Genomic DNA, 26,465 nt, shown 5'->3' with positions numbered 1-26,465 from the left:
TCTTCTAATATTTTTACTATAACCCATCAGAAGGAGCCAGGGTTTTTCTTCAATGCTTTATTTGGAAATCTCTTCAGCTAAATATCCAATTTATTTACCAACAAGTTGTACCTTCCACAAAACATCAGAAGACAGACACAATTCAGCCAAATTTTTACCACCTAATAATGAGAATTGCCTTTCTTTCAGTTTCCAATAACATGTTCCCTTTTCCATAAGAGACTTTATCAGAATAGTCTTTATCCTTCATGTTTCTACCAATATTCTTATCACGATTATGTGTTTCCTTTAAGACAAAGGCATTCTTTCCAGTTCTTCTCTTTTCTTTCTCAGCCTTCATCAGATCACCCTTCACAGTCCCTTCATGCAATGTCTACTTTTCAAGTACCCTAAAACTCTTCTAGCCTCTACCCATCACCCAGTTCCAAAGCTGCTTCTACATTTTTAGGCATTTATTATAACACCCAAATTCTTGGTACCAGGTTTGGTCTTCATCAGTTTGGACTGTATAGCCGATATTATAGACTGAGTTGCTTACACAACAAGCCTTGATTTCTCATAGTTCTGAAAGCTAAAAAGTTTGAGATCAAGGTTCCAGTTAGTTTCATAATGAAGGTCCTCTTCCTCTTTTGCAGATAGTCACCTTTTTGTTATATCTTCACATGGTCAAGAAAGGGACCTCTTATTTTCTTCTCTCCCTATAAGGGTAACAATCCTATCCTGGGGCTTCCCCCTCATGACTTCATTTAAACTTAATTACTTTACAAAGACTATACCTCCAAATACCATCACATTGGAGATTAGGGATTCAACATTTGGCATAAACAGTCCATAAAAATTACAATAGGGCAAATAGAATCAGCAGGTCTGAGAAACAGAAAGAAAAAATGATGAAGAGAAATGAACAGAGCCTAAAAGACCTATGGGCACTATCAAGTGTGTTAATAAACATGGTAGGAGAAAATAACTATAAAAGCCACATAAAAATAAGAGGAAATCAAAATGATACACCAGGAAAATATAATCAAATGCAAAAGATATGTAGATAACAAATAGCAAAGTCACAGAAGCACATCTTTCATTATTAGTAAATACTTTATTTATTTATTGGTGGTTCTGGGGATCAAACTCAAGACCTTATGAATGATAATATTATTAGTAATACTTCAGATGTAAATGGATTATACCCACCAATTAAAAGACAGAGAATAAAGGATTAAAAAAAAATCAAACTATATGCTGAGTATAACAGACTCACTTGATACTCAAAGAAATAAATATGTTGAAAGTAAAAGAAAAAATGCTATATGCAAATACCAGCAAAGAGAAATTAGTGTCTATACTGATATCAGACAAAATGAATGTTGTATGAAAACTTTTTATCAGACAAAGAATATTGCATATGGATAAAAATGTCATCTCATCAAGAAGATAAGAAATTATAAAGGAATCAAGCAACAGGGTCCTAAAATATATGAAGCAACCATTGACAAAATTTAAGGGAAAAATAGTTCAGCAAGAGTAGTTGGATACTTTAATACTTCCTTTTAATAATGAATACAACATCTAAACAGAAAATAAACAAGGAAATGTACTTGAACCATACTATAAACCAATTAGCCCTAACAGACATAATATAAAGAATACTCCCGCCCCAGAACTGCAGGATATACATTCTGCTAAAGAATGCCTGAAACATTCTCCAAGATAGACCATGTATTAGTTCACAAAGTAATTCTCATTAAATTTAGTTTGCATATAAAAGGCATTCTTCCAGGCAAGTCTTTTGCTATTTCTGGAAATTGGATAGCTCTAAAAGGGGTAGTATGTTCAGGGTCAGCAAGGTTGGAGGTGCCAAAGAATCAGAAATACAGGGATAAAAAAGGGATGATGAACATGATCAACAATAAGCAATCCAAAAAGGAAAAAAAAAATTAAAAATCCATTCACAATAGCCTTACAATGGCCAAAAAAAAAAAAAAAAGCGTACAAAAAAGATGTCCACCATCATTAGTAATTTAAAAAATGCTAATCGACCCATAGTGATCTTCCACTTTACATCTACTATGATGGCTATAATTTTAAAAATAGAAATTAAAAAGTGTTGGTGAGGCTACAAATAGAAGCCCTTATATGCTGCTGATAGGAATGTACAATGGTCCAGTCATTGTGGAAAAAAAAATTGTTGGCTCATTAAAAAGTTAAATTTGGAGTTATCATATGATGTAGGTATTCCAGTCTTAGGCATATACCAAAGAGAAATGAAATTACATATCTAGAGAAACTTATATAAAAATATCAATAGCAGGGTTATTCATAATAGTTAAAAGGCAAAAAGTGATGTCCATAGACAGATGAATAGATAAACAAATTGCATTATATATGATAGAATATTATTCAAATGTAAAAAGCAAATGAATAACTGATACTTGTTATGATTTAAGTGAACCTCAAAAACATATTAAGTGAAAGAAGTCACATAAAAGGACATATGTTATATGATTTCTTTTGTATGAATATCCAGAATAAGAAAATCTGCAGAAGGGAGAAGATTGGAGGTTAAGCTGGGAATTGAAGGAAAGGGACATGGGTATGATTACTTAATAGGTATAAAGTATTTGGGATTGATGAAAAACATTGAAACTTGAGAGTGTTTGGTACTTATACAAAATTGGGAATTCATGTCACTGGACTATATATTTTTAAATGGCTAATTGAATTACTATGACTTTTATCTCCATTAAAAAATAAAGATTAAATAAAATTAATCTCAAATCAGCTTTCCGGTTTAGAAAATTATTAGCAGTGTATCCTCTCAGTGAGTGCTATTGGGGGGGGGGGGAAATCACAAAAATGGATTGACTGGTTTCATCTTAAAATCTAGTACTTAATTAATTCTGCCCTGAAATCTAAATACCATTGTCTTTTTCTCCTAGTAAATTGACTTTTCTCTTCTCTGAGATGACTATTTCTCTTGACTCCTCCTCAATATTACTTCATATTTTCTTCCTCTTCAATATTCTACCTCCATCCCTTATGCCAAAGGGATAATTCACTAAAGAATAGTTCACTAGAGAAATGTATAGAACCATTGCTACAGCAGCTACCTGTTTCCAGTAATGGTTTCTCTGTTTATTCTTTTCTAACAGAAACCCAACTTGCATTTGCTAACAGCTGTGTGCTGAAAGGAGCCTGGCCTAGTCCAGCCCTAGGGCTTGAACCATGATTGAACTGACATGCCATGTTTGTCTCATTCCCAGGTATAAGAGATTGTTTTAGGAATGGGCATACAGTAAAGTAGAGACTCCTGAGGCTCAAGAAGGATTTTACCAGATTTTTGAAAAGACATAAAGGGGGAAGCACATGTCTTTTCAACAGGAATGTATCTTCACTGAATAAAATGCTTGAAATTGTTGCAAATCTTACAAATATGACCCAGCTGACATATTGAGAATGATAGAGCAAAGGATGGATCACATTTGTGTTCTTGGTGACATTGTTGAACCACTGAATTAACTAACTCTGAAACTTCCCTCCTCTAAGTTTATTGTTTTGTGAGATGACAGCTGACCCTATTACATTAATTTAATTGATTTTCTGTTGCTTGAAGATAAAAGTATCCCTATTGAACAAATGGATAAGATATTCTTCTGATTATCAATGGTCAGTCCTTTCTCTAGGCTTTAAATCCCTTCCATCACCTCTTCCTCCAACAAAATTTTTGCTTCTGTAACTTCTGCACTCCACCATCCAATCCACTTGTTCTATGGTCACTGTTTCTGTCCAGGAATACTGTGATGTGTGGCCACAGAGTTATTACAAGATCAGAGTCAGACAGGAGGAGTTCTCCAGATAAGGTAGACACAAAAATGAGCCAATTGCAACATATCTTGTGGATATTCAGAAAAATGACATCCTTATGTATGTACACATGTGTGTGTGTGTGTGTGTGTGTGTGTGTGTAAAGAGAAAGGATGGATGGATAGATAGATAGATAGATAGATAGATAGATATCCCTATCCCTATGGGATATATATATATATATACACACATGCACACACACATACACATGGTATATAAATATCAGATATATATATATATCCTATATATCTCTCTATAGGATATACATATATATACAGTCCATATCTTTTATATGTATAAAATTGTATAGGATATTTATACATGTTGTTGTATCTAACAACCTACTTAATATTGTCATTTGCATGCATACCACACTCTCAGAATTAATATGTTCCAGATGAACTCCTCATAACTTATTCCTTTCCCAGATTTCCTTTTCTCAAATGGCACTACCTATCCAAATGTTTAAGCCACAGTGATACTTAAGACTTTTCTTTCCATGATCATTCAGAGTACAATTATGAAAACCAGCCCATTATGTAATGTGTTTTTCCATAGTCACTTGTCTCCTCTCATTATCTGTCCTGTTAGATTTTTCTGCTCTACAACCTACACATATATATATGCAGCAAGTAATACTGCTGCATATATATGTATGTAGAATAAATTTCAAGTGTCACTTAAACACACACACACACACACACACAGAAATAGTCTTGTCAAACCATGCAGAGCTCATCCTACTGAAAAAAGAAGAATTTACTTCAAAAAAGAAAGGTTTCCCTTGTGCTAAATGCTTTGCAAGCTTATTTGAACTAGTACTACAAATTATAAAACTCCTGGCAATAAATAACAGAGGCAAACATTTTTAAAATTACTTATGTTACCTGCAGAATGGACAGGAACCTCTAGGTCTGAAGGTGCAGTTAGCTCACAAAACTTGTTTGGTTTCATTTCAATTTAACAGTTAAAACAAACAACAAATTCCTCATCCTACTCCTATCCTAGACAAAACAGACTTTGATGTTTATTAATATTTCTGCTTTTAACAGTTTATTTCCATCCACTCTGTGTTCATGTACATCTTAAAATAGACCTCCAAAGGCCCATAACTGAGAAACATCCTTACCCTGAAATAGGCTGCTACAGCTCCTATAAAAGACTACCACACACTGGGTGGTGTAAACGACAAGAATCCATGTCTCAGGTTTGGAGGCTACAAATGAGGTCAAGGTGTCAGCAGCTCTGGTTCCTCCTGAGGGTTGTGAGGAAAGTGTATTCAGGGATGTTCCTCTAGCTTCCGGTGGTTTGTGCTGGTTTTTGGCATTCCTTGGCTTGTTAAGGTAGCCCTTGGTCTCTGCCTTCATCTTCACATGGGGTTCCCTCTGTGTCCAAATTCCCACTCTTTATAAGGCAACAGTTATCTTGGATTAGGAGCCCACTCTACTCTGGTATGGCCTCATCTTAACTAATATGTATAAAATGACCCTATTTCCAAAGTCATGTTCTCAGCTACTAGAAGTTAAAACATCAACACATAAATTCTACCAGGATACAAGTCAACTCATAACACCGCCAAATTATTTGGGGGGCAAACCCTGAATAATAAAGGAACTTTAAGCTCTGAGTGAAAATAGAAATATTTACCCAAAGGTCAATCAATAACTGAAATATGAAATAAGAGGTCAAGGCAAATTCCTAAGATTCCTTTAATCTCCAAAAAAAGTTCCCTCAGCCTTATGAATAGATAAGAGTACTGAGACGTGGGAAAAGGTGAAGCAATTAATCACTGACTTGGAGGGAAAGGTCAATGCTGGGATATAAAAGTCGAAAAGCAATCATGTCAGGTTTTGAAAAATTAAAGTCAGCTTGATATTGGATGTAAAGTAATTGAAAAGAAGCAGAACTACTGTTGCCATGTACAATGGGAATTGCTCTCAATATGGAAATTTGAGTGTGCAAGAAATACCACATTTAACATTTTCTGTAAATCCTATTTATTTCAACTCAAAGCCTCCATCACTAGGTAATCATTCTTGAGGATACCCCATCCACATGTCATTCATCCATCTGGAAGACTTGTATATCCTCAGGGCCCTGGGGGAGGCTCTTGGTTCCTACCTGTTCATCCCTCAGAAACCCATTTTCCCCAGGCATAGATCCTGCAGGTGTGCTCACTGTGTGGTTTCACTGCTAGGGCCTAGGACCCATTCCTAGAATGTAGCCAGTCTCTCTGGGCTTGGAGAGCAATTTCATGGGACAGGGCACCAGGCTTCCCCTGCTGGTGAGATTCACAGAGTTGGCACCTCACTTTTCAGCCTGGGAGAAATGCTTTCAGTTGTCTATGAGTTTCTCTCATTCATCTTCCTTTTTCTGCAAAGCCCTTTAAACCTATTTGATGGGTTTAGGTTTTTGACAACAAAAATTAGGAAACTTCTGAAAAACAATCCCCTGAAATTAGAAAACACGGAATCCCCTGCAACCTTCTAATGAGGAAGGTAACTATTTTCAGATGGATTTTTTTGGGGGGTGGGTTCAGGGGATCGCACTCAGGGACACTCAACCACTGAGCCACATCCCCAGCCTCTTTTGCATTTTATTTAGAGACAACAGGCTCTCACTGAGTGGCTTAGCACCTCACTTTTGCTGAGGCTGGTTTTGAACTCTTGATCCTCCTACCTCAATCTCCCAAGCCTCTCCAAATGGATTTTAACAGGTAGTAGTTGTTCCCATCAGAACAGGATTAAAATTCCATGTATTGGTTCTTTAGAGTGTGTTCATGGCAGTGGGGTTCCAAAGAAAACACAGAACATTCAAGATAAGCATGGAGGAATCAAATATGAAAAGGTGGGTGGGGAGGACCCCCACACTCCAAAGCTCGGGATGGTGAAGCCCATTGTGTTTCCAAGGGAAGCCATTCGGAGGAACTTTTTAAGGGTAGCCAAAGAGGTGAAATTTTAGAGTCTGTGCGTATTTATATATATATATATATATATATCTCAAAAGCACAAACACAGATAGTGAGGGATCTTGAAGCAAGAAGCAGACATCCCAACTTGGGTGAAGTAGGACAAGGACAGCATGGAATCCACAGAAGTCCCAGGATCTGAAGTCAAAAGTCCAGACTAGATCCTTATTCTCCATTGGTCAGACAAGTAATTTTTTTGTTGTTGTCATTATTATTAACCAAGTTTTTAGAAAAGAAGAAATAAAGACTGGTTTTATAAATTACTGCAAATCCTCTCTGGAGTTTTTATCAAGTGCATCTGCATATTGCACTCTGAGTAATCAGGTGTTTTCAACAAATGCCTCTCTAGTGTTCACCAGGTTAAGGAACACTCCCCAGAGGTATTTTTCCTTGACTAAGTAGATAGAAACCAGTCCACTGAAACCAAGACTGGCAGCCATAGCAGGCACAGCCAGAGGTCAGCCTCTGTCTTCACTTCCCTTTTGCATTTCTGAGAGAGGCATAATTCTGCCCAATGTGCTGTGAATTTAGAATATCATGCTAAGTGAAGTAAGCCAAACTGAGAAACTCAAAGGGTAATTGTTTTCTCTCATACCAGGAAGCTAGAATAAAATAGAGGAAAGGAGGAGGGAAGGAGAGGATAACATAAAGAACCCATCAAATGTAAATTAAAAGGCCAGTGAAAGGAAGTCAAATAGAGTAGAGGAAGGAGAATGGGAGAGGGAAGGGGGCTGAGATGGTAGAGGGGGAAGGAAAAGGGGATCATGAACTGAAATCGATTTCCATGAGTGATTGAGTTTGTTAAGATGGACCCAACTACTATGCATCACTATAAAGCTCTATTAAAAAATAAATAAAAATAAAAATGTCCCTTCAAAAAAAAAAAAAAAAAACAATACCATCAGGATTGGGAAAAGCAGGGCATATGTGAGTGGGCTGGGGTTGTGAAATGGGCTTAAGAAGATAAAGACAGGATGTAGGGAGGAAAGTTCAATGACAAGGAAGGACAAAACAGCCTCTGGCAACAGGTACTAGGGGGAGGAGACCAGGATGACAGGAGAGTCTGTCAGTTCAGTGTGGGCAATTCTCTTTCATGTGGATATGAATTAGGAACATTGTCATCTTATTGATTATCTCTCACTCACTGAGGGATGTTTTCTGCTCAATGATATAGTGACCAACTGTCCAGGTATCCCAGCAACTGTGGGGGTTCTTCTCCTTAAGGGTCCTGTTTAGCACTCATTATTTGGTTTTATTAACCAAACATTTTAAATTACTGCTCATTTTATGTGATGGTGATTTCCGTCATGATTCATGTTTCCAAAGAGCTTTGTCCTTAAATCACGTGTACAGTCACTGGATCAACAGCTTGTAGACTTTTCATCCTCAGGACATCTTTATATTCTTAATTGTTGAGGACTTAAAGAGTTTTCATTTATGTTGACTATATCTAGTGTCATTTACTATTTTAGAAATCAAAACTTAGAAATTTAAAAAGTACTTCTATTAATCCACTTAAAAACAATAAACTCATATATGTTAACATAAAAGCACATTTTAATTAAAAAACACTCCCTTCTAAAACAAAACAAAAAGAAAATTAGAAGAGTGCTCTTGATTTATATTTTGCAAATTGCATCATCTGGCTCAATAGAGGGGAGCTGGATTCTCATATCTGCTTCTGTATTCCAAGTGTCATATAGAATCTGAAAAGCATCAGTCTTTTCATGAGATTAGAAAGAGATTTCAACGTGTCAGTAACCACTCTACTGTCATGTATATCTAAAAATAACAAATAATGAAAAAATGCTAATAACTTGTGGATATTACTGTTTAGAGTTTTAACTTTAAAGCTCACAGCCTTAGAGGTCCCAAGATCCTGTTTTGCAAACCTTTGTTTGTCACTAAGCATCCTGGAGAGAAATGCATTTGTCTAACTCCAAATTTAAACATTAAACTGTTTCTGGGGCTAATAAATGAGTTCTTATTCACAAAACACAGGGTCATCCAAATTTTTCTCCCTGAAGTTCCCAGGACTGAAAAACGGCTAGAAGAAAAACCTATTTGAAAAATGGGTTTAAGGATCTGTGGAGAGCAGACTGTGTGCTGGAGAGTTACTCCATGAACCGCAGTTTTCAGGCTGTGCCTAAACCTGAGTTACTTCATTTTGTAAAGCAGGCGTTTGCCATGAGCTATTTCATTTAAGTGCTGAGGTGGAATGATTCCACACCTTGTTTGTACAAATAAACAACTACCATCTGCCTGGTGCAACCTTAAGGAATAAACTGATACATTAATTGTGCTCATAAGAAAAACCACCCAAGAACTTATCAGATTAAGCAGAATCACATGGATGCATAGGTGTGTCAAACTCATATGGGAAAAACCAGCCCTGTGAGCTTATTGAACACATCAACCACCCAATGATGGAATTCCCTCCCTGGAGGCTCACAAGAGGAGAAGCACTTTGAGACTGGACAAGGTAGCACCCTGACCCCAACACCAAGTCACTTATCAGAAGCCTTGCCCAGGAAGATTGCCAGAGAGATGAACCTCCAAATCTCTATTCTTGGCTTTAGCAGAGTGCAGTTTCTCCTGCCCATGACCACCATGCAAGTCAATCCAACATGACATTTCATGCTGACACTCCAAACTGATACCCTGAAACTGCCACCATCAGGACCTTGGCCTAGAACAAGCTTCTGAGCTTTGAGGGCTCTGCCCCTCAGTGAGTTCTTTGGCTGCTTCCTAATCTTATCACCTACAGTGACTCTTTGCATTCATCCCTGCCTTCTGCCTTTGCTCTCAGTTCAGCCTCCTGAACCCCTATGGCTGCCTTAACCCTTTCCTAGCCTTTCTGTAATCTGCATATACATGTAAACATGTTTGTGTAAAGTGTGATGAGTGTTACAAATATTAGAAATTAAGATTAGAATAAAAGAACCTATGATTGCCTGGCTTATGAATACCAGATGACCCAAAAGTATTCAGTGAATGGCCACTGAAGAAAGTGATGTAGTCTATGAATTTATTGTTATTCAATAAATTCTAACATTGTGGAAAGATACAAATGTTTGGTCTATGTTAATGATACAGCACTCTCACAACAGGATCTGAGTAATAGCCCTGGACTACAGGATTCAGAAGACCTAAATAAAGAAATCCAAATGATAAAACTTGCATGGAGACTCCATAACTAAGTGGTAGATTGAGCCTACATGGAGTCTCCCTTAGGAAATTAATCATCTTTAAAATCCAATGACTTAAATATTAGATAGTTGGGATGATCATAGATCACGTAGTCCCCTGAAACTTAGGATCAATCTCGAATTCTACTTTTCCCTCAGCCTTTACACTTAATCACCAAATCCAACTCTTAAGTATATTATCTCTTCTTCTAACATTGATCTAGGCCCTTCCCATTTCTGAACCAGATTTTTGCAAGAGCCCACACATTTAAATGCCTGGCTTTGATCTCTCAAACATGTTCTTCTCAGTATCCTCAGAGTTTTCTCTCTTGCACACAAATCTGTATAAGCTGGTTTCCTTCAAACCTTCCCATAGCTCCTCATTGCCAACAGGTGGACTCCAAGTGTGACAATGGAAAGGACATGGGTTTTGACATCAGAGAGAAGTGGATGAACTCTAATTTGATTTGGGACCTCAGGGGTATTGGTATCTGAGTTTCCTCCATGAGGTGTATGGTATACTAGGAGATGCACACAATTTTAATTGGTGGAGAATGGGAAGTGGGAGAAAGTTCATGAGGGCACCTAGGAAGGACATCTAAACCTAATTGAAGGAGGAATAAAAGCATTTGGGGGACAGTGTTATCTAATTGAAGATCTGAAAAGGAGGAGTTTCTTGGGTTTTTTTGGTTTTTGTTTTTTTTTTAAATAACGAGAACGTGGGTGAGAGGAGATGGTAGGAGCAGAGCAGAGACATTCTGGGCAGAAGCAGAGGGGAAAATATACTACTTAAAATTCGACTCCAAGGAACAATGCCTTTGTTTATTTCTTAATAAAAGTAGCATAATCAAGGACTAAAAGTGTGTGAGACAGGGTGTGGTGTGACACAGAGCTAGAGAAATAAACAGGTGGTCAGTAAAAATGGCATTATAAGACCTGTTAAGGATTGCAGGTTTGACCTTGACAGTAAATGGGGGATAAGTTAGGATTTTTAGCTGTGAAGAAACGTGTAGTATGTACTATAAAATCTTCACCCTGGCTTAACTGCTGAGAAGTCCTAATGAGGGTCAAGTGAGAAGTAGCTGCTGGAAATGGTGGCCTGGATAAGGGTGATGATGAAGACAGAAAAGAAAACAAATAAAAAGTCAATGATTTGAGAACTTTCTGGGAGGCATCCTTCATTGTAGTACTCAGCAACTGGTTGGATGTGGGGAAAGGAAGGGCAAAGAATCAAAGCAGCATGGGTTTCTGATTTTAGCCCATAAGGTAACTCATGATCTCTTACTGATCTAGGGGATATGAGAGAAGAAAGAGGTTTGGGGCAGGAAGTTGGCGAGTTGAATTCTGGAGGACAGCTTGAGTTGACTGGAAGAACCAAGGTGGGACTGCTCAGGGGGCAGTTATATCATCAGGTCCAGGGGCAGCAGGAAGACCTGGACTAACAAGGAAGACTTGGTCATCCTCAGCAGGTTGTGTGCTCTAAAGCCAGGGTGCAGAAAAGGAGCAGACAAGAGGACTGCAAGCCCACAGGGGAACTTTCATCATTTGCAAAATGGCAAACACAGTTTTCCAGAACTGGAGAATTACATGAGTTAAATACAGGGGAGTAGCAGAATACCTCGCTCAAAATACAGGTTCAATAAATATTTACAGAAAGAATAAATGAATAATTGAATACGAGCATGTACCTAACTGCTGTTGTTTGAATACGGTTTGTTTGTGTGCTGGAAGTTTGATCCCCAGTGTCACGGTGTTGAGATGGGAAAACTTTGAGGGGTGGAGCCTAGCAGAATATACTTAGGACTCTCCTCATACCTCTCTCACGAATGGAGTAATATTGCATTGCAGGAGTGGGTCAGGTTGTGTAGGAGTGGTAGTTCTCTTTGAAATGGCTTGCTCTAAATTAGTTGAGAACCTTCCCAGAATAACTGTTCTGCACATGCCACTTGTTACTCTCCTATACACTCTTGCCTTTGTGGTCCCACCTACCATGAGGCTCTCACCATGGTCAAGCAGATGCTCTTGAACCTCCTAAACTGTGAGCTAAAGAAACTACTTTTTTAAAAAAATAAATTTTTAGATGTAGATGGACACAATACCTTTATTGGTTTTTTTTTTTTTTTTGGTTTTTTTTTTTTTTTTTTATGTGGTGCTGAGGATCAAACCCAGTGCCTCACACATGCCAGGCAAGCACTTTACCACTGAGCCACAACCCCAGCCCCAAGAAACCACTTTTCTTTATGAAGTACTTACCCTCAAGTATTTTGTTACAGCAACACAAAATGGGCAAAGATACCAACTTTCTATTTTACTTTTAAACACTATGAAAAGTCAAAGTGAGTTCACCATCTCAGAGAAAACCTTATGAAGAAAATGCATACAAAGACAACTGCTTATTTCAGCAGAGCCATGACTCTTAGGGGACAAGGCCTTTTGATTTTTCTTATATTGGAAAATCACATTAATTAGCACCGGGTCAGCTATTTAAACTGACCTCTGTTTGATCTTGACATTTACAAGCAAAAGGAAGCCTTTAGTTATGTAACAGGCCAGCAGTCCACACATCCAGCCTGTGACAACAGTAACAACAGAAGCTGATTTGTCACTGTGCCTAACTCTGAATCAACACATCATTTCAGCAGCTTGTATTTTTTCCCTTTCATTCTCCAATTTATGCCCAACAACCCAGTAATGGGGGTGGGGGTGGGGGGGGCGGAATTGACATCTGCTAAGATAGGAAGTTGTTGGTTTTTTAATTAAAGAGGGAACTCCTGCTTTAAAATCAATTGGAACTCTAACAAAATTCTTTAATGAAGTTCCTGATAACTAAGTTTCATGGTGACAAGGAAATCCATTCCAGGTCAAACAGTATGCTTGTGATTTTATGGCATTAAAGTAGAGTTCAAACTAGATGAGAAAACAAAAACTCATTCACAAAACCTCATGATTTCAGATTGGCATATCAAGCATAATTTCGGAGAGTCTGCAGAAATGAATACTCCTACCAAGGGCACATTACTTACTTCAAACAAACTGACATCAAGGGAGCCACTGTTGCGTTTGAACAATAAAGAGGAACCAGAACATTTTTTGGGCAATCTCAGAATGCATCTAATCATTTTTTTTTTTTTTTTGCCACTCAGTACACATTTCTCCTATTCTTAAAATTAAAGAAAAAATGTCCTCAAAGGAAAATATTGAGACTTTATCTCCATTATTTGAAATGATTAATAATTTCTTGGTTACCAGAATCAAACAATATATAGTTTTTTGGTTTTTTGTTTGTTTGTTTTTTGGGGCATGGGGGAGCCTTTTGTTTGTTTCTGGTTCAAGCATTATAACTTTATTTTATTTATAACTCCCAGGAGAAAGTAAGCTGTCAGAAACCTCCCTTTTCTGTAACTGTGATCTATTTCCTTCCACCCCCACCAGCTGCTACTTGGGCTTTATTTCTTTGCTTATAGCATTCTCTTGTTACATTAGGGCCAAAGCAATTCTAAGGAGAAAAGCCTCAACTTCTTTAAAAACCTCATATTGAAGACAAAACCTTGTCCCAAGAACCTGGAGCTAACTTGGGGCAATAGCTTGGCCTTGGCTTTCCTTGCTTAATTTGAAAAACCATAGGAATAACACACACACACACACACACACACACACACACACACACCTCCAATCACCATTTTCTAAAAGCCGAACTTAATGGTTATTCTCCATAACTAGACTTCTCAGTGGAATTTAAGATTCAGCATTGTCCCCAATTAATTCTTGTTAAAGGAATGAGCACTATCCAAAATAAACCAACAAAACTAACAAAAACCCCTAGCTAAATGTGGCTTGGTCTTGACTATGAACAGCCACTGGCCCCCCAAACTGGGTTCATGCAATAAGCCAGAATGAGTCTGTAGGGAGCTGCATGTGGGGGAGCCAGTCAAAATAGACACACACACACACACACACATATATAATATACACACATACATTTATATATATATATATATATATATATATATATATATATATATATATATATATAGACACAAGAACTGTATATGTGTGTGTGTGTGTGTGTGTATCATACTTCCTACATCTTTTCTATATTAAAAGGGCATCCAGTTTCTAATGGATCTTTACAGGGCATTGTCATTGTTTCAGGGATTGGAGAACTGAGAAACCAAATGAAGAAGACCTCATTTCATTTGCCTCAGTTTGAGATGCTAAAACAAATACATCCCATATTTTTCTCTTTTGTATGTAGTGTCCAAGCCTCTTCTTAGGCACCAACCTGATGACTGAGGCTACCAATCAACAGTACCTGCCAACATCACAGTAAGACCAGTGGAATGGAATTAAGAGTTCAGGGATAAATCAATGCATCTACGACAAACTTATTTATTCATTCATTCATTCTGTCAACAATATCAGGATCATGAAAGAATTCTTTCATCAGCAAGTGATTCTGAGAAAACTGGATATCTACATCCAAAACATCAAGTTTACCAGGACAAAGCACTATGTACAATAGCATGGACCAAGCACTATGTACAATAGCATGGTCACAGGGTGGGATAAGAAAGGCAACCCTCTCTTATATAAGGATAAGGGATTCTTATTTACAAATAAAAGGGTTCAGTAGTATATAAGAATCAAGGTTTCCAGAAAACCCTTTGAAAAGGGCTGCGGTTGCCCCTCTGGGTCTTTCTTGCCTTACCTCTTCTTCCCCATGCTGCCTGAAATGTAAATAAGAAGCCTATAGCTGCAGAGCCATCTGGGACCTTGAGGATGGATGGAAGCCCTGTTTGTGAACGCAAAAGAAGCAGAGCCCTGGCCTTCGAGGGCTGAGAAACCACCACTCCTATTCTGTTAGTTTTGTTGGTTTATTTTGGATAGTGCTCACTCCTTTAACAATCTGTGTCCAGACTGATTTTATAAGAATGGAAATTCAACACCTACCTCTTTAGGTCAATTTTATTTGAGTTGTCTGTTTTATGAACTCAAACCTAATGCTCACTTATTATATCACTCCTTTGAACTATGGAGCACAAAACAAAGGTGACAAGGATCCTCTGCCCAAAGCTCTGGTGCTTAAATTAAATGGGATCTTGTTAGAAATACAAATTCTTCATCTCTACCCCAGATCCTCTGTATCAGGAAACCTGGTAATGTGTGTGGGGGGGAACTGGGGGTGTGGGGGTACACAAACTGCCTAACAAGGCCTCCACATTCCAGTCTGGAAACCAAGGGAAATTCTTCCTGTCCAGTGTTACAGTGTAGGAAACTTTTTGCGTCTCTAAGGCCTATGACCACATACTCTTAATAATTGGGGTTTTGAATTTTAAAAATACTTGGGTACCTATATCAGGTTCACCATACTAACTATATGACCTAATAGAACCTTCCATAGGGTTATTGTGTGGATCAAATGAAACACAGTGCCTGGAACACTGTAGATGCTTAATAAATGTTAATTCCTCCCCCTCACTATCCACCATTTCTAATGTGTTATAGGGCTCCATTCCTAGGGATGCATTCCTGTATGATGTGAATTAGACACTCCCCTCACTCCATTCTCTGCTTGGTCTCCATTATTTCATCTGTTGTTATTTAAGACAGGGAGAACCTTAGGCAGGAAAAGAGAAAGGGGAAGTAATTTTCTTTGCATATCACCTAACTGGTCATATAAGCCACTGAGCGAAGACATAGGAATACCCTGTCACTAGTTTTATTTGGGGGTTTAGCTTTGACTAGCTCAGATTATAAATCTTAATTCCAAATTGTTCTGATCTCATATTTTTTTATTTTGACAATAATGACATGACTGCAGAGAAATAAAGAATAATTAACTAGAGTAAAGCCCAACAAAGTTGTTCAATGTGTGATTGCACCAGAGGAAATGGTGCAATATCCTTATTTTTTCATATTTCTGCATATTTGTTTTTCTTTTTCATAGTGAGCTATTATGTTTTGGATGTAAGGTGTCCCCCAAAAGCTCACGTGTGCGACAATGCAAGAAGGTTCATAGAAGAAATGATTGGGTTGTGAGAGCCTAAATCCAACCAATGAATTAATCCCCTGATAGGAATTAACTGAGCAGTAACTGAAGGCTGGCAGGGTGTGGATGGAAGATGTGGATATTGAGGGCTTGGCTTTGGGGGTATATATTTGTATCTGGTAAGTGGAGACCTCTCTCTCTGCTTTCTGATTATCATATGAGCTGCTTCCTTCTGCCACACCACTCTTTCACCATGATGTCCTTACCTCGAGCCCCGAGGAATGAATGGAGCCTGCTGTCTATGGATTGAGACCTCTAAAACCATGAACACTTAAATAAACTTTTCATCCTCTACAATTTGTTCTGGTCGGATCTTTTAGTCACAGCAGTGAAAACTCACTGAAACATGAGCCAAGAGAGACCTTGCAAACTGAGGCCCAGGACTGATTGATGCTTAATGTGGACAACACCCAGGTGTCTCTACCTTCTATTCTGAGTTAATTCTAATTCTTCTCTAAGAGGCAAAGCCAGGAGGTAGAGATTGGCCATTAATGAAATTTACTCTTTCCTCAAAGGCAAGATCCACTGGCTGATAATACTGAGAGCTACCACTCCTTTGTTCCCACATAAACCTTTGTTCTTGTTATTTATTCTGCTCTTCAAAATCCCTTCCAGCCCACCAAGCCAGCCCATCTGCCCAGCACTCAGTCTCATGACTAACAGTGAAAGGCAGCTAGCAGTCCCAACATCTTTATAACAAATCTTAAATACATGGCACTTAAAAGAGCCTTAACATATCAAGTAGGTGAAATTATTCCTTCAAACACACACACACACACACACACACACACCCCACACACACACGGTAATCTTTGTCTTTAATGATAAAGATAATCTCTCTTTGTGCAATTGCTTAGTCGCACCGCCTAGTAGGAACACAGTGGCACCCAGTGGACAAATGTTTGATTGAGACAGATGTCCATTCTGTTCCATTCTGAAATATTCTGAAGAACATCCTTGAGAAAGGTCAGTTGCACCCCTGTCCCTGTCCCTATCCTTCTCTCACCTAATTAAAAAAAATAAGTTTTAAAATCGGGCACATGGGGGCTGCTATTAGTTTTTATCTTTTCAAGGATAAGACAAGTCTAAAACACTGGAGAGAGAAAAAAAATTCTCAGGATTAAATCCTTGGAGAACAGTGTCTGATTTAATTGCTCTCTTTTGAAATAGCCAAATCTAATAAAATGTTCAACTTAATTTAAAATGTAATATTGAAAATGCTGTAATGTACTGTTACACATCATACTCTCCTTTTTCTCAAACCATTGCCAAATTTCAATTAAATTTACTTGGCTTTGCAAATCTGACAACTTCAAGAACCATGCTTTAGGACATTAACATACATGGACCCTACAACTTAATGCTATTGTACAGTTCATCTTGGAGTCATAAAAGCAGCTCATGTTACTCTCCATCTCCTCCAATCATTCTGTTGTCTGTGAGCTACTTGGATAGAGAAGCTTTGGCTTTTGTCTTTCTTCCTCAAACACCTAACCAACTCCTCACTTATGGTAGAAACAAAGAAGCTGAGTGAAATCCAGTTTTATATATTTAATCTTCTAAACACTGAAAAAATGAATATATCTAATTATTTGGTGTTACATAAAGAGATCATCCAGTGAAGAATCTTAAATATTAGGGGCTATTTTTAGTTAATAAAAATATTTTTAAAGAACAAAGTACAAGTGTTCTTTTATAAGTAAATTGAGTTTTACTTATTTAAATGACAAATCAAATATAAAATCAACATATATCTTAGGGCAGGAATAATCTCTTTTAGTAAGCTAAAATTCTTCCTGATTTGCAGGCTCTGAAATTCTTAGGTTTATTTTGGGGGGGAGGGGGAGTTCTTTGAAATGGTACCTCATATTCATCATTATGTTCTTTATAATTCATAATTTTGCCACAATTTGAGGTTTGCTTTTATTTGTTTTACAGGAAACCCCAAATCCCCTGGTGAGCCACTTGCACCACTTGCATTGAATCAGTAAATATTAAACACAAGCCAAAGTAAGGGATATAACTTTTTTGTAAGTTGGAAAAAAAATGGAGACAATTTGTGTATTGACACATAATTACTATATTACATATTAATCATACATTTTTTTCTCATAAGTGCCTCTTTCCCAAAATTTCTGGAAAAACGTTTTTATGAAATTCTGATACAGTGAGATTTTAGTGTACAAATATAATACCTTTGTTTCTTAAAAAAACTCATAAAACTTTTTTTTTCAAATTTCTAAAATAGTCTCAAATGTATCAATTCATGAGAAATTAATATGTATTTCTAACGTTTCAAGGTCTCTTCTGTATTTGATCCTCCACTGACTGGAACTGAGAGTGAGGAGTGACCCAGCTTCAGGGAGATTTGCTCCCAGGGGCCAAGACCCTACTGTGGGGAAAAGCCATCAACAACAGTAGTACATGTTGCTCTGTACTGCTTGCAAAGTGTAATCTTATTGGGAAACAGTCCAGTCCCTGGTAGGAGCTCTTTTGATACTAAATCTGAAATCAAGGACCTGTCACACATGAAAGCACCCACCTACAGAATGTCCACGTCACCTGCACAGGCCAGGCTCCACTTATGACCTGTATTGCCTCTGTGGATTTCAAAAACTCAAGAGGAAAGTCAATATTTGAAAATCTCTCTTCCAAGTAAACTTTCTTTACATAATTCAAGAAAATTATTCTGTGTGGCTTCCATAGGTTTTATTTCATCTTGGGACTTATCTGTTTATAATGCAAATATGCCTTGCTTATTCAAGAAAACCACATGCTTAAGGAAGTCCTGACCAACTCATGGCCTGTGGTGAATAAAAATCAAATAAGATATAAGTGTGAAAAAGTATTAAAGGCTGAAAAGTAAAAGGTCAAAATAAGTACTGAATGAAACGCTGGGCCTGTGCTTGTGTGTGTGCTTGAGAGGGGGGTCAATGGGACAGTGGTTAAAATGTGTTAGATTCACACTTGCTATACTGCACACTGAGGAACATATATTTCCAGTTCCCCCAACAGGTATTACCTGTTCCGATAAGGTTTTAGTCTTTTCTTCTGCTTCCTTTAGGCAAAGTTCCAAGGTCTCAAGTTGGGCCAAAGTCAACGCCATCTGTCCAGTGTCCAGCGACTCTCTCTTTAAAACAATAATTGAGTATTAATTTTGACAGGAGTAGTTCCTGAGCACACCTTGAACTGTTTTATGGACTAAGGATAGGCTTAATAAACTCACACAGATCTTCCCCTTAACAAAGTGCTAAAACGGCAAAACCTTATAAAACCAATAGTCTTGTACATCAATTTACAGACTGAAGGCAGAATAAAAATTACGTAATAACAAACAGTTTTAGCAAGTTAGAATAAGATGACTCATGTTGGAATTTAACTAATCCAAAACTTTTGTTCTAACTTCAAGAGATTGGGGTCAAATTTTCATATTCCTAATGGGAGATGTCACCAAAATACCTGTGTGTTTCATTTTTACCTGTCAGAGGTAAAGAATCATTGAAACTCAGAGAAGCCCTTGTTCCCTCTGATCTTCACCTTCTTATCACAATTTATTAAAGCAAAGACGCCACATTTTAGAATCTTGTCATTCTTCCTCAGAGCATGACTGATATAACTCAAATCAGCAGATGTGTATAGACCTTGCCTCTCAAAATTATTCCAAAGTTACTTTTACTGAGCTGCAGGCAGAGTATGTAAAATTGGTATGGAAGTAGTAACAAGCTCCATTGATATGAGAGCACTTCTAAGTACTCTCTTTCTCTGGCTAATGTGACAATTAATATTTACAGAGCAATATGAAAACTTAGAAAGGAAAACCTTATACGCCTTAGCATTACAACCTTCCTATAGCCTCCTGGGTGTGTTCTCCTTCCTGGTAAATGCTCCTGCTGGCACAGCTGCCTCTGATTAACCTCATAAAGAATGAACAGTACTCTATTTTAAAGATCTCCCAGTTGCTTTGTTTTTCCCTTTGGTTTATGACACTACCGATTTTACACATGTGTGCATTTCCTGGTGATACAATAGAGCCATCTGGTGGTACATGGACCAGCTATAAAAATAAAGCATTCATACAGTTCCTATAGTTGTTCACATTGTATGCTGAATCTTGTGTCTCTGACACTGCCCTCTGAAATAAATGGAACTCCATGGGATGAGGGGCATAGATAGTTGCTAAGACCAACATAGAACCTGCTCCTAAGTCAAGCTCTGTCATACACAGCTGCATAATTACCCCCAAAGGTTTGTCTTTATAGGATAAGCATTTGGGGCCAGAATGGTGACACTAAGAATTAAGTGAACCAATGATCTTCTTTATCCCAGGATGATTCCAGTAATTTAAAGATAGGGTCTAAAAATTCCTCTGAAACAAGTCTTAAAATGAAGTTTCTACTTGGAAATAAATATATGCCATAAAACATTTTATGCAGAAAGGGAAAATTGTCAAAAGGTTAAGTCATTTCAAAAGATTGGGAATTCCTGATCTGCACTGCTATTTCCAGGGAGAATCTATTTGTCTGATGTTTGAACTCAAGAGGAAATTTTAAAAATCAGTACAAACAAAATCCAGCAAGAAACTTCTAGGCCTATTTCTCCAAACACCCAAAATTTCCCCAGCCAAGAAAGACAACCATTTCCAATAAGACAAAAACATTGTAAATGCAAGGCCAAATGAAACAGTTTAACAGAATAGACTGTTGTTAAATAACATAGGACTCTTTTTTTATTCCAATGTGTTATACATGATAGCAGAATGCATTTCAATTTATACTACACATATAGAACACAATTTTTCATGTCTCCAGTTGTATACAAAGTAGAGTCATACCATTTGTGTCTTCATACGTGTACTTAGAGTTATGATATCCATCTCATTCCACCATCTTTCCTACCTCTATGTTCCCTCCCTTCCCCTTCATTCCTTTTGCTCCATATAAAGTTCCTCCATTCCTCCCATGCTCCCTGCCCTCCACATTATGGATCAGCATCCTCATATCAGAGAAAATATTCAGCATTTGGTTTTTTGGAATTGGCTTACTTCACTTAGCATAATATGCTCCAATTCCATCAATTTACTTGCAAATCCCACGATTTTATTCTCTTTTAATGCTCAGTAATATTCCATTGTGTATATATACCACAGTTTCTTTATTCAGTCATCTACTGAAGGTTGGTTCCACAATTTTAACATAGGACTTCTTATATAGGTAAATTTAGGAGATTGTCATGTGTTAGAGACCTAAGCAAACTCTTAATACAGCCTGTCTTCTGCACCTTCACCCCAGATTCAAGCTCTCCCTCCCAGCTCTAAGGCTATCCCTCCTCCCTGCTTTTTAGGGCTATCCCCCGCTGCTTCCCCACTTTCTTGAGAGAAAGTTCTTATATAAGGATAAGTACTTTTCAATAGGAGGCAACCCCAATAAGCCAAGATATCAAAATTAAATCAAGATCTTTAGAAATAAGTAAAACATGGAGTTATAAGTGTGGTTTCAAAGACCCCCAAAAAAGTTAGGTCCCATTTTAGAGGCTACAAGTGGCAGAAGAATAGACAGATAGGATTTCTACCATTAATATAATGCTGCTTCCAGGTATATGTAGATGCAATTTGTCTTAATGATAAAAATAAACATTCTCTTAGTGGTAAAGCAATGTATGAGTGAATTATATTAATTAATAGTCCTCCATGACATCAAAATGCTGAAAATACAGGAGACATCAGAGTTTGGGGATTCAGAAACTTAACAATTCCCAGTTTTAGTTCCTATTTTCCCCACCTTTTTTTTTTTATTGATGCATTATGGTTGTACATATTGATGGGATCTGTTGTTACCTACTTGTAACATGTACACAATGGAACAAATACTTAATTACTATTTTTTGTCTTAAAATTTTCTATGTGTCAATGCAATAATATAAATACATGTAACTAACATGATGAAATTAACTCTAAATAATATTAAAAATTTAACAAACTAAAGACTCTAGACACTGTAATGAATGTGTATTTGGTTTGTAGCTTACTAACTGAACAAATCATATATGAAATTATAAGAGTGGTCTTCCTTTCGACTAAAAAAGGTTTCCCACTTGATAAGTTAGGGGAAAATTTACATTTTCTCAAACCTATCCTAGTACTTCCCATTATTCCCTTCCTTGCTTTTAAGCCTTTATTTCTTTGTCCTCAAATGACTTCCTTCTTCTTCCTCCTATCCTTGTGAACCAGTTCAAGGTCTCCATGATCTAACTGCATTTTCCACACCTAGAATAGCTCCTGTGTGCAGAGGCCAGATGGGTCCTTGCAGAACATTTTATAGGAGCCCAATAAATAATTGTTGTTGATTGAAAGGTCAAAAGTCAAGGCAGGGTGGTTGTATCAGAAGGAACCGTCCTTCATGCTGAGAAGCTGAAACAGTGACTTCATTGTGCAAAACTTTCCATGTATCAAGCCTGGGACACTGACAGGGATCAGAGCTCCAGGGAAGTTCTGCTTGCCAGGGACAGGGGCCAGGCAGCACAGCAGAGGGTGAGGAGATGGCCACAAGCTTGGGTGATAATAGGGTTGTTATAACAACTGAATGTTAATCAGTCAAGTAGAGTGGGAAAATACTTCAACAGATTAAGTGTTCAATAAATGTTAATAATTCAATTATGCCAATTCCTTTAAAGATAATTAGATATTTAAACTTTCTAGCTTATTGTAAAACAGAATATCCATAGGGACACCGAGTGTGTGACATCAAGTGACCAAAAAAATTGGGAAATTCAGTCAAGTATGTAATTAAGAGAAAAGTAAATGTAGTAAATATGTGTGTGTGCAATTATTTAAGAACAAGATTGTGAAATAAAAGTATTATTACAACAAAGTCCACCTTTGTAGAGGAACATTTCAACAGAGGTCAGTTTTAGAGAACTAAATGTCTCAAACAATCTGAGGCCCCTAATATGCCAGGGTCTCAGAAGCAGTCCCTCCTCAGAGGTGCAGTAACTTCCTGCTAGATAAAATGAGCTTTCAACACAATTTTCAGTGCTTGGGCTTCCTGTTTGATATCTCATCTGCTCATTATTGCTGTGCGTTTCTCATTCCCCCTGCTTGACAGACACCCATGTGCCTAGACTTCCTTACCCTTCTGCAACCCACTTATATTTCTCGTGAAGATTCAAGTCTTTCCCCAGTTGATCATCATCTGCTCTACCTGCCCCCCAATGTCTCAGCCCCTTATGCTGGGCAGATTTATGTCATCCCTCCCCTTTCATCTTTCATGATCAGAATTCACTGCATGGGGGAAATTTCATCACTCTCATATGCTTTCATGCTTAGGTTTTTAAATAGTTTCCTAGTCTCTTTCTATGTAGGCAAAAACTTAAAACTTAATTTTCCTGGTTAAAAAAAAAGCACTCCTCTGTGTTTGGGGTTACCTTAATAGCCACCCAATAAAGTGTTCAAGTTAGAATACAAAACAAACTATCACTAGAGGTTGTAGAGAACGTCCATCAATGTGACTGGGCAGAAGATAGCCATGGGAGGATGCTGGTGAGCACTAAGGAGCACCCTGCTTGTTGTGTGGAGGGCCATGTTCTGGATCTGACTTGATTCTAAGTAACCATGTGACTTTGGGTCAGCTATTTTATTTGTCTGGGTCTCAGCATTTTCACCTCTCAACAAAGAACATATTTTCTAGTGGTGAATCAGATGGCTATACTAATTGAGAACTGAGGAGAGTTAAATGAGGGACCATTCCCAAAGGTGTGGGTATTGTTAAAGGCATCAACAAAAGATAGTTAGGCACCTTCTGGAAGTGCAGGTGCCCTTTGCCTTACTTTGACCTGAAGCAGCTGGGGAACGGGAGCATCACTGATGGACCCAGAGGGAGAGCTGGAGGAGGGGAATACAGTCACTGCCAGTTGTGCCCAAGCAGTGGAATAAATAGCCCCACCTTCTCTCTTCTTACCCTCCATTCTCCTGCCTAGGCTAAACCTTGGGCTGAACCCAGTGAGAAGCCAAAGGGCAAAAGAACCTGAATAAAAGGTGCAGAGACACTAGCTTTTCCTGAGAAGAGCAGAGAGGAGGAAGGGTGGAGAGTGGGTAGGAGATAGGGGAAAAAGAAACCTCAGCCCAACGTGGGTTAATCCTACTGGTGGTTCCCAAATGCCAGCCCAGAGAGCAGTGTTGGTTTGTGATAACATTTTCAATGGTCAGGACAAAACTAAGATTTGAAAGACAATATTGTGAATTCTTCACGAAGCAAAACCTATTTCATTTATAAGACAGTTCTTTATTCTGAGATTATGATCGGTCTACTTTTTTTCTTTTTTCTCTTTTGGTATTAAGAGGATTTTTCTTTAATAAATGATGATGGTAGTATATGGAAACCCCTGTGTTTTGTTGGTTTTTAAGAGAAGGGAAATGAAAAGTTGGCAGTCCTATGAGACCTAACCCTGATAATTTTGGAGTGAAAAGTTTTACTGGTTTACAAAATCTAAAGAATAATCCCCACCTCAATTTAAGTGATCTCTGTTAATTATAAAATGATTATCAGGTGTCATTTCCTGAACTGTGGCCCTTGAATTTCTCTGGACCTAGTCCAAGGTGGTCCTATACTGTCAATCAAGTTGTCTGCCTTAGCAAGAGTCCAGGATACTATTTTTCTAGGGGGAAAAAAAAGTACATTGTTAAGGGGCAGCCTTTATTTAATCCTGCAAAAAAACTTGACTATTTTTTTCATTCTGTTGCATCACCCATAGATGAAAGAAATTTTGGAAAGGAATTATTGACTCAGGTTTTAATTTATAAAAACTTTGTTGTCATAGAAGTTGACATGACTGTGTGACATTCAATCGCTTCAGAAATGCCTTTAAGTAATTATTCCCCAAACTCTTAATATGCCAGTTCTTATTTTAATTCAGTTTAAATCAATTCAATTCACTTAAGTTCAAAAAATATTTATTGAGAGCTCACTATTGGTCAAGTGCTATGCTAAACAGATGGGAAATAAATGGTGAGAAAACAGGCACGATTAATACTCTCACCAGAGTTGTCAGCTTAGAAGTTCTATCAAAAACAAAAATCCTGGGATTTGGTTTTATGTAAAAATCAGAAGAATGTCAAATTTTAGTGGTTAATTTAACACTTTTATGCTGACTCATAATATATTGCTTTGTGCTTTGGGGCCTTGTTCTTTTTTCTTTGATGAAGATTCTGGTGGATGTTAGAAAGTAGCAAGAGACTGTGCTAACTTGCTTTCAACTATTCCAGTTCTCCCAAATCACATCACTTTATAGGTTCTCAGAAACTTTGTACAAACAGAATCTGAAGGGACCTTCTAAACCATACGTATCTTCCATAGTTTCGTTAAAGTTAATAGGTTCTGATTACAAAGAGACCTGAAATTGAGTTCACATTATGTTACATCTGTTATAGGATTTGTTTTGTGACCTAAAATAGCCTTACTCTTGTGATTTATGAGCATCACAAAACTCCTTTCAGTACTTGATGAAATCTGTGAATTCTGTTACCCACAGATACACACACTAGGCACATATGTGCACAGAGTTACATATGCTTTCAGGATGTGAAGCACTCTTTTTGGTCCTGTCCATGTAGCCCAAGAATTCCTTGTTCAGAAGGAATATTATATTTCAGTCGCTTCTAATTTTTTATTCTAAAACAAAATATGAAATCTTGATGAATAAGACCATTGATATGCTCTTACTGCCTCTTTTATAAATAATGCAGATGAAAAAAATGAATGATATTTTCTTCTTTAGAAAATATCCAGAACCCAAAAGACGAAAACTCCTTTCTCTCTGTGAACAATAGAGTAAGTGGAGGGCCTTCCCAGGCCTCATCAGGGGGACTGAAACTTCACAGCAAATTGTATTAACCCATCTTGTTCATGAAATGAAGATTTTTCTAATGAGAACATGTTTTCTTCATAAGGAAAAAAAAAGGAAAAATGACAAAGCAAGGGAATCTTGCCATTAGAAAACATTTTTATTTCTTTTTAAAATAAAGGAGAGGGAGAAATGGAGATGTATTTGATGAGTATAGAGTCTCAATTCTGCAAGAATTCAGCATACAACCATGAGGGCATACTTAGCCCTATGAAACAAAATGACTTAAAAATAATTGAAATGGTAAAATTTATATGTATTCATATAAATTCAAGATATACAAAGTAAAAACTTATTATAACACAAACATAAATCAGATACATTCTGAAGTGAGAAAATTAGTCTATATTAAAACAAATTCAACTTTTTTTTTAAACCTACTTAAAGGGACTTTTGTGATAACAAAGAAGAAAAAAAGATTGAACATAATAAAAACTGTTAAATAAAGACAGGAAAAAGCCACAAGGTAATCTTGCTGAAAGAAAGGAATTTTATCTGCTTATAC

General features: G+C 37.4%; 1 protein-coding gene across 1 annotated transcript in view; it reads right to left on the bottom strand.

Annotated features, from left to right (window-relative positions):
* The window catches only part of Ccdc192 (coiled-coil domain containing 192), a 200,548-nt gene that overhangs the window by 156,601 nt on the left and 17,482 nt on the right, over positions 1–26,465 (bottom strand). The window contains exon 3 of the mRNA XM_071611850.1: positions 19,089–19,196. Within this exon, the coding sequence (XP_071467951.1) occupies positions 19,089–19,196 (108 nt within the window). The remainder of the gene's footprint in view (positions 1–19,088; positions 19,197–26,465) is intronic.

Source organism: Marmota flaviventris, chromosome 5, assembly GCF_047511675.1.
Source record: "Marmota flaviventris isolate mMarFla1 chromosome 5, mMarFla1.hap1, whole genome shotgun sequence".
Taxonomy (NCBI): Eukaryota; Metazoa; Chordata; class Mammalia; order Rodentia; family Sciuridae; genus Marmota; species Marmota flaviventris.
Note: the sequence above shows the minus strand (reverse complement) of the source record. Positions and strands in the feature narration are given on the sequence as shown.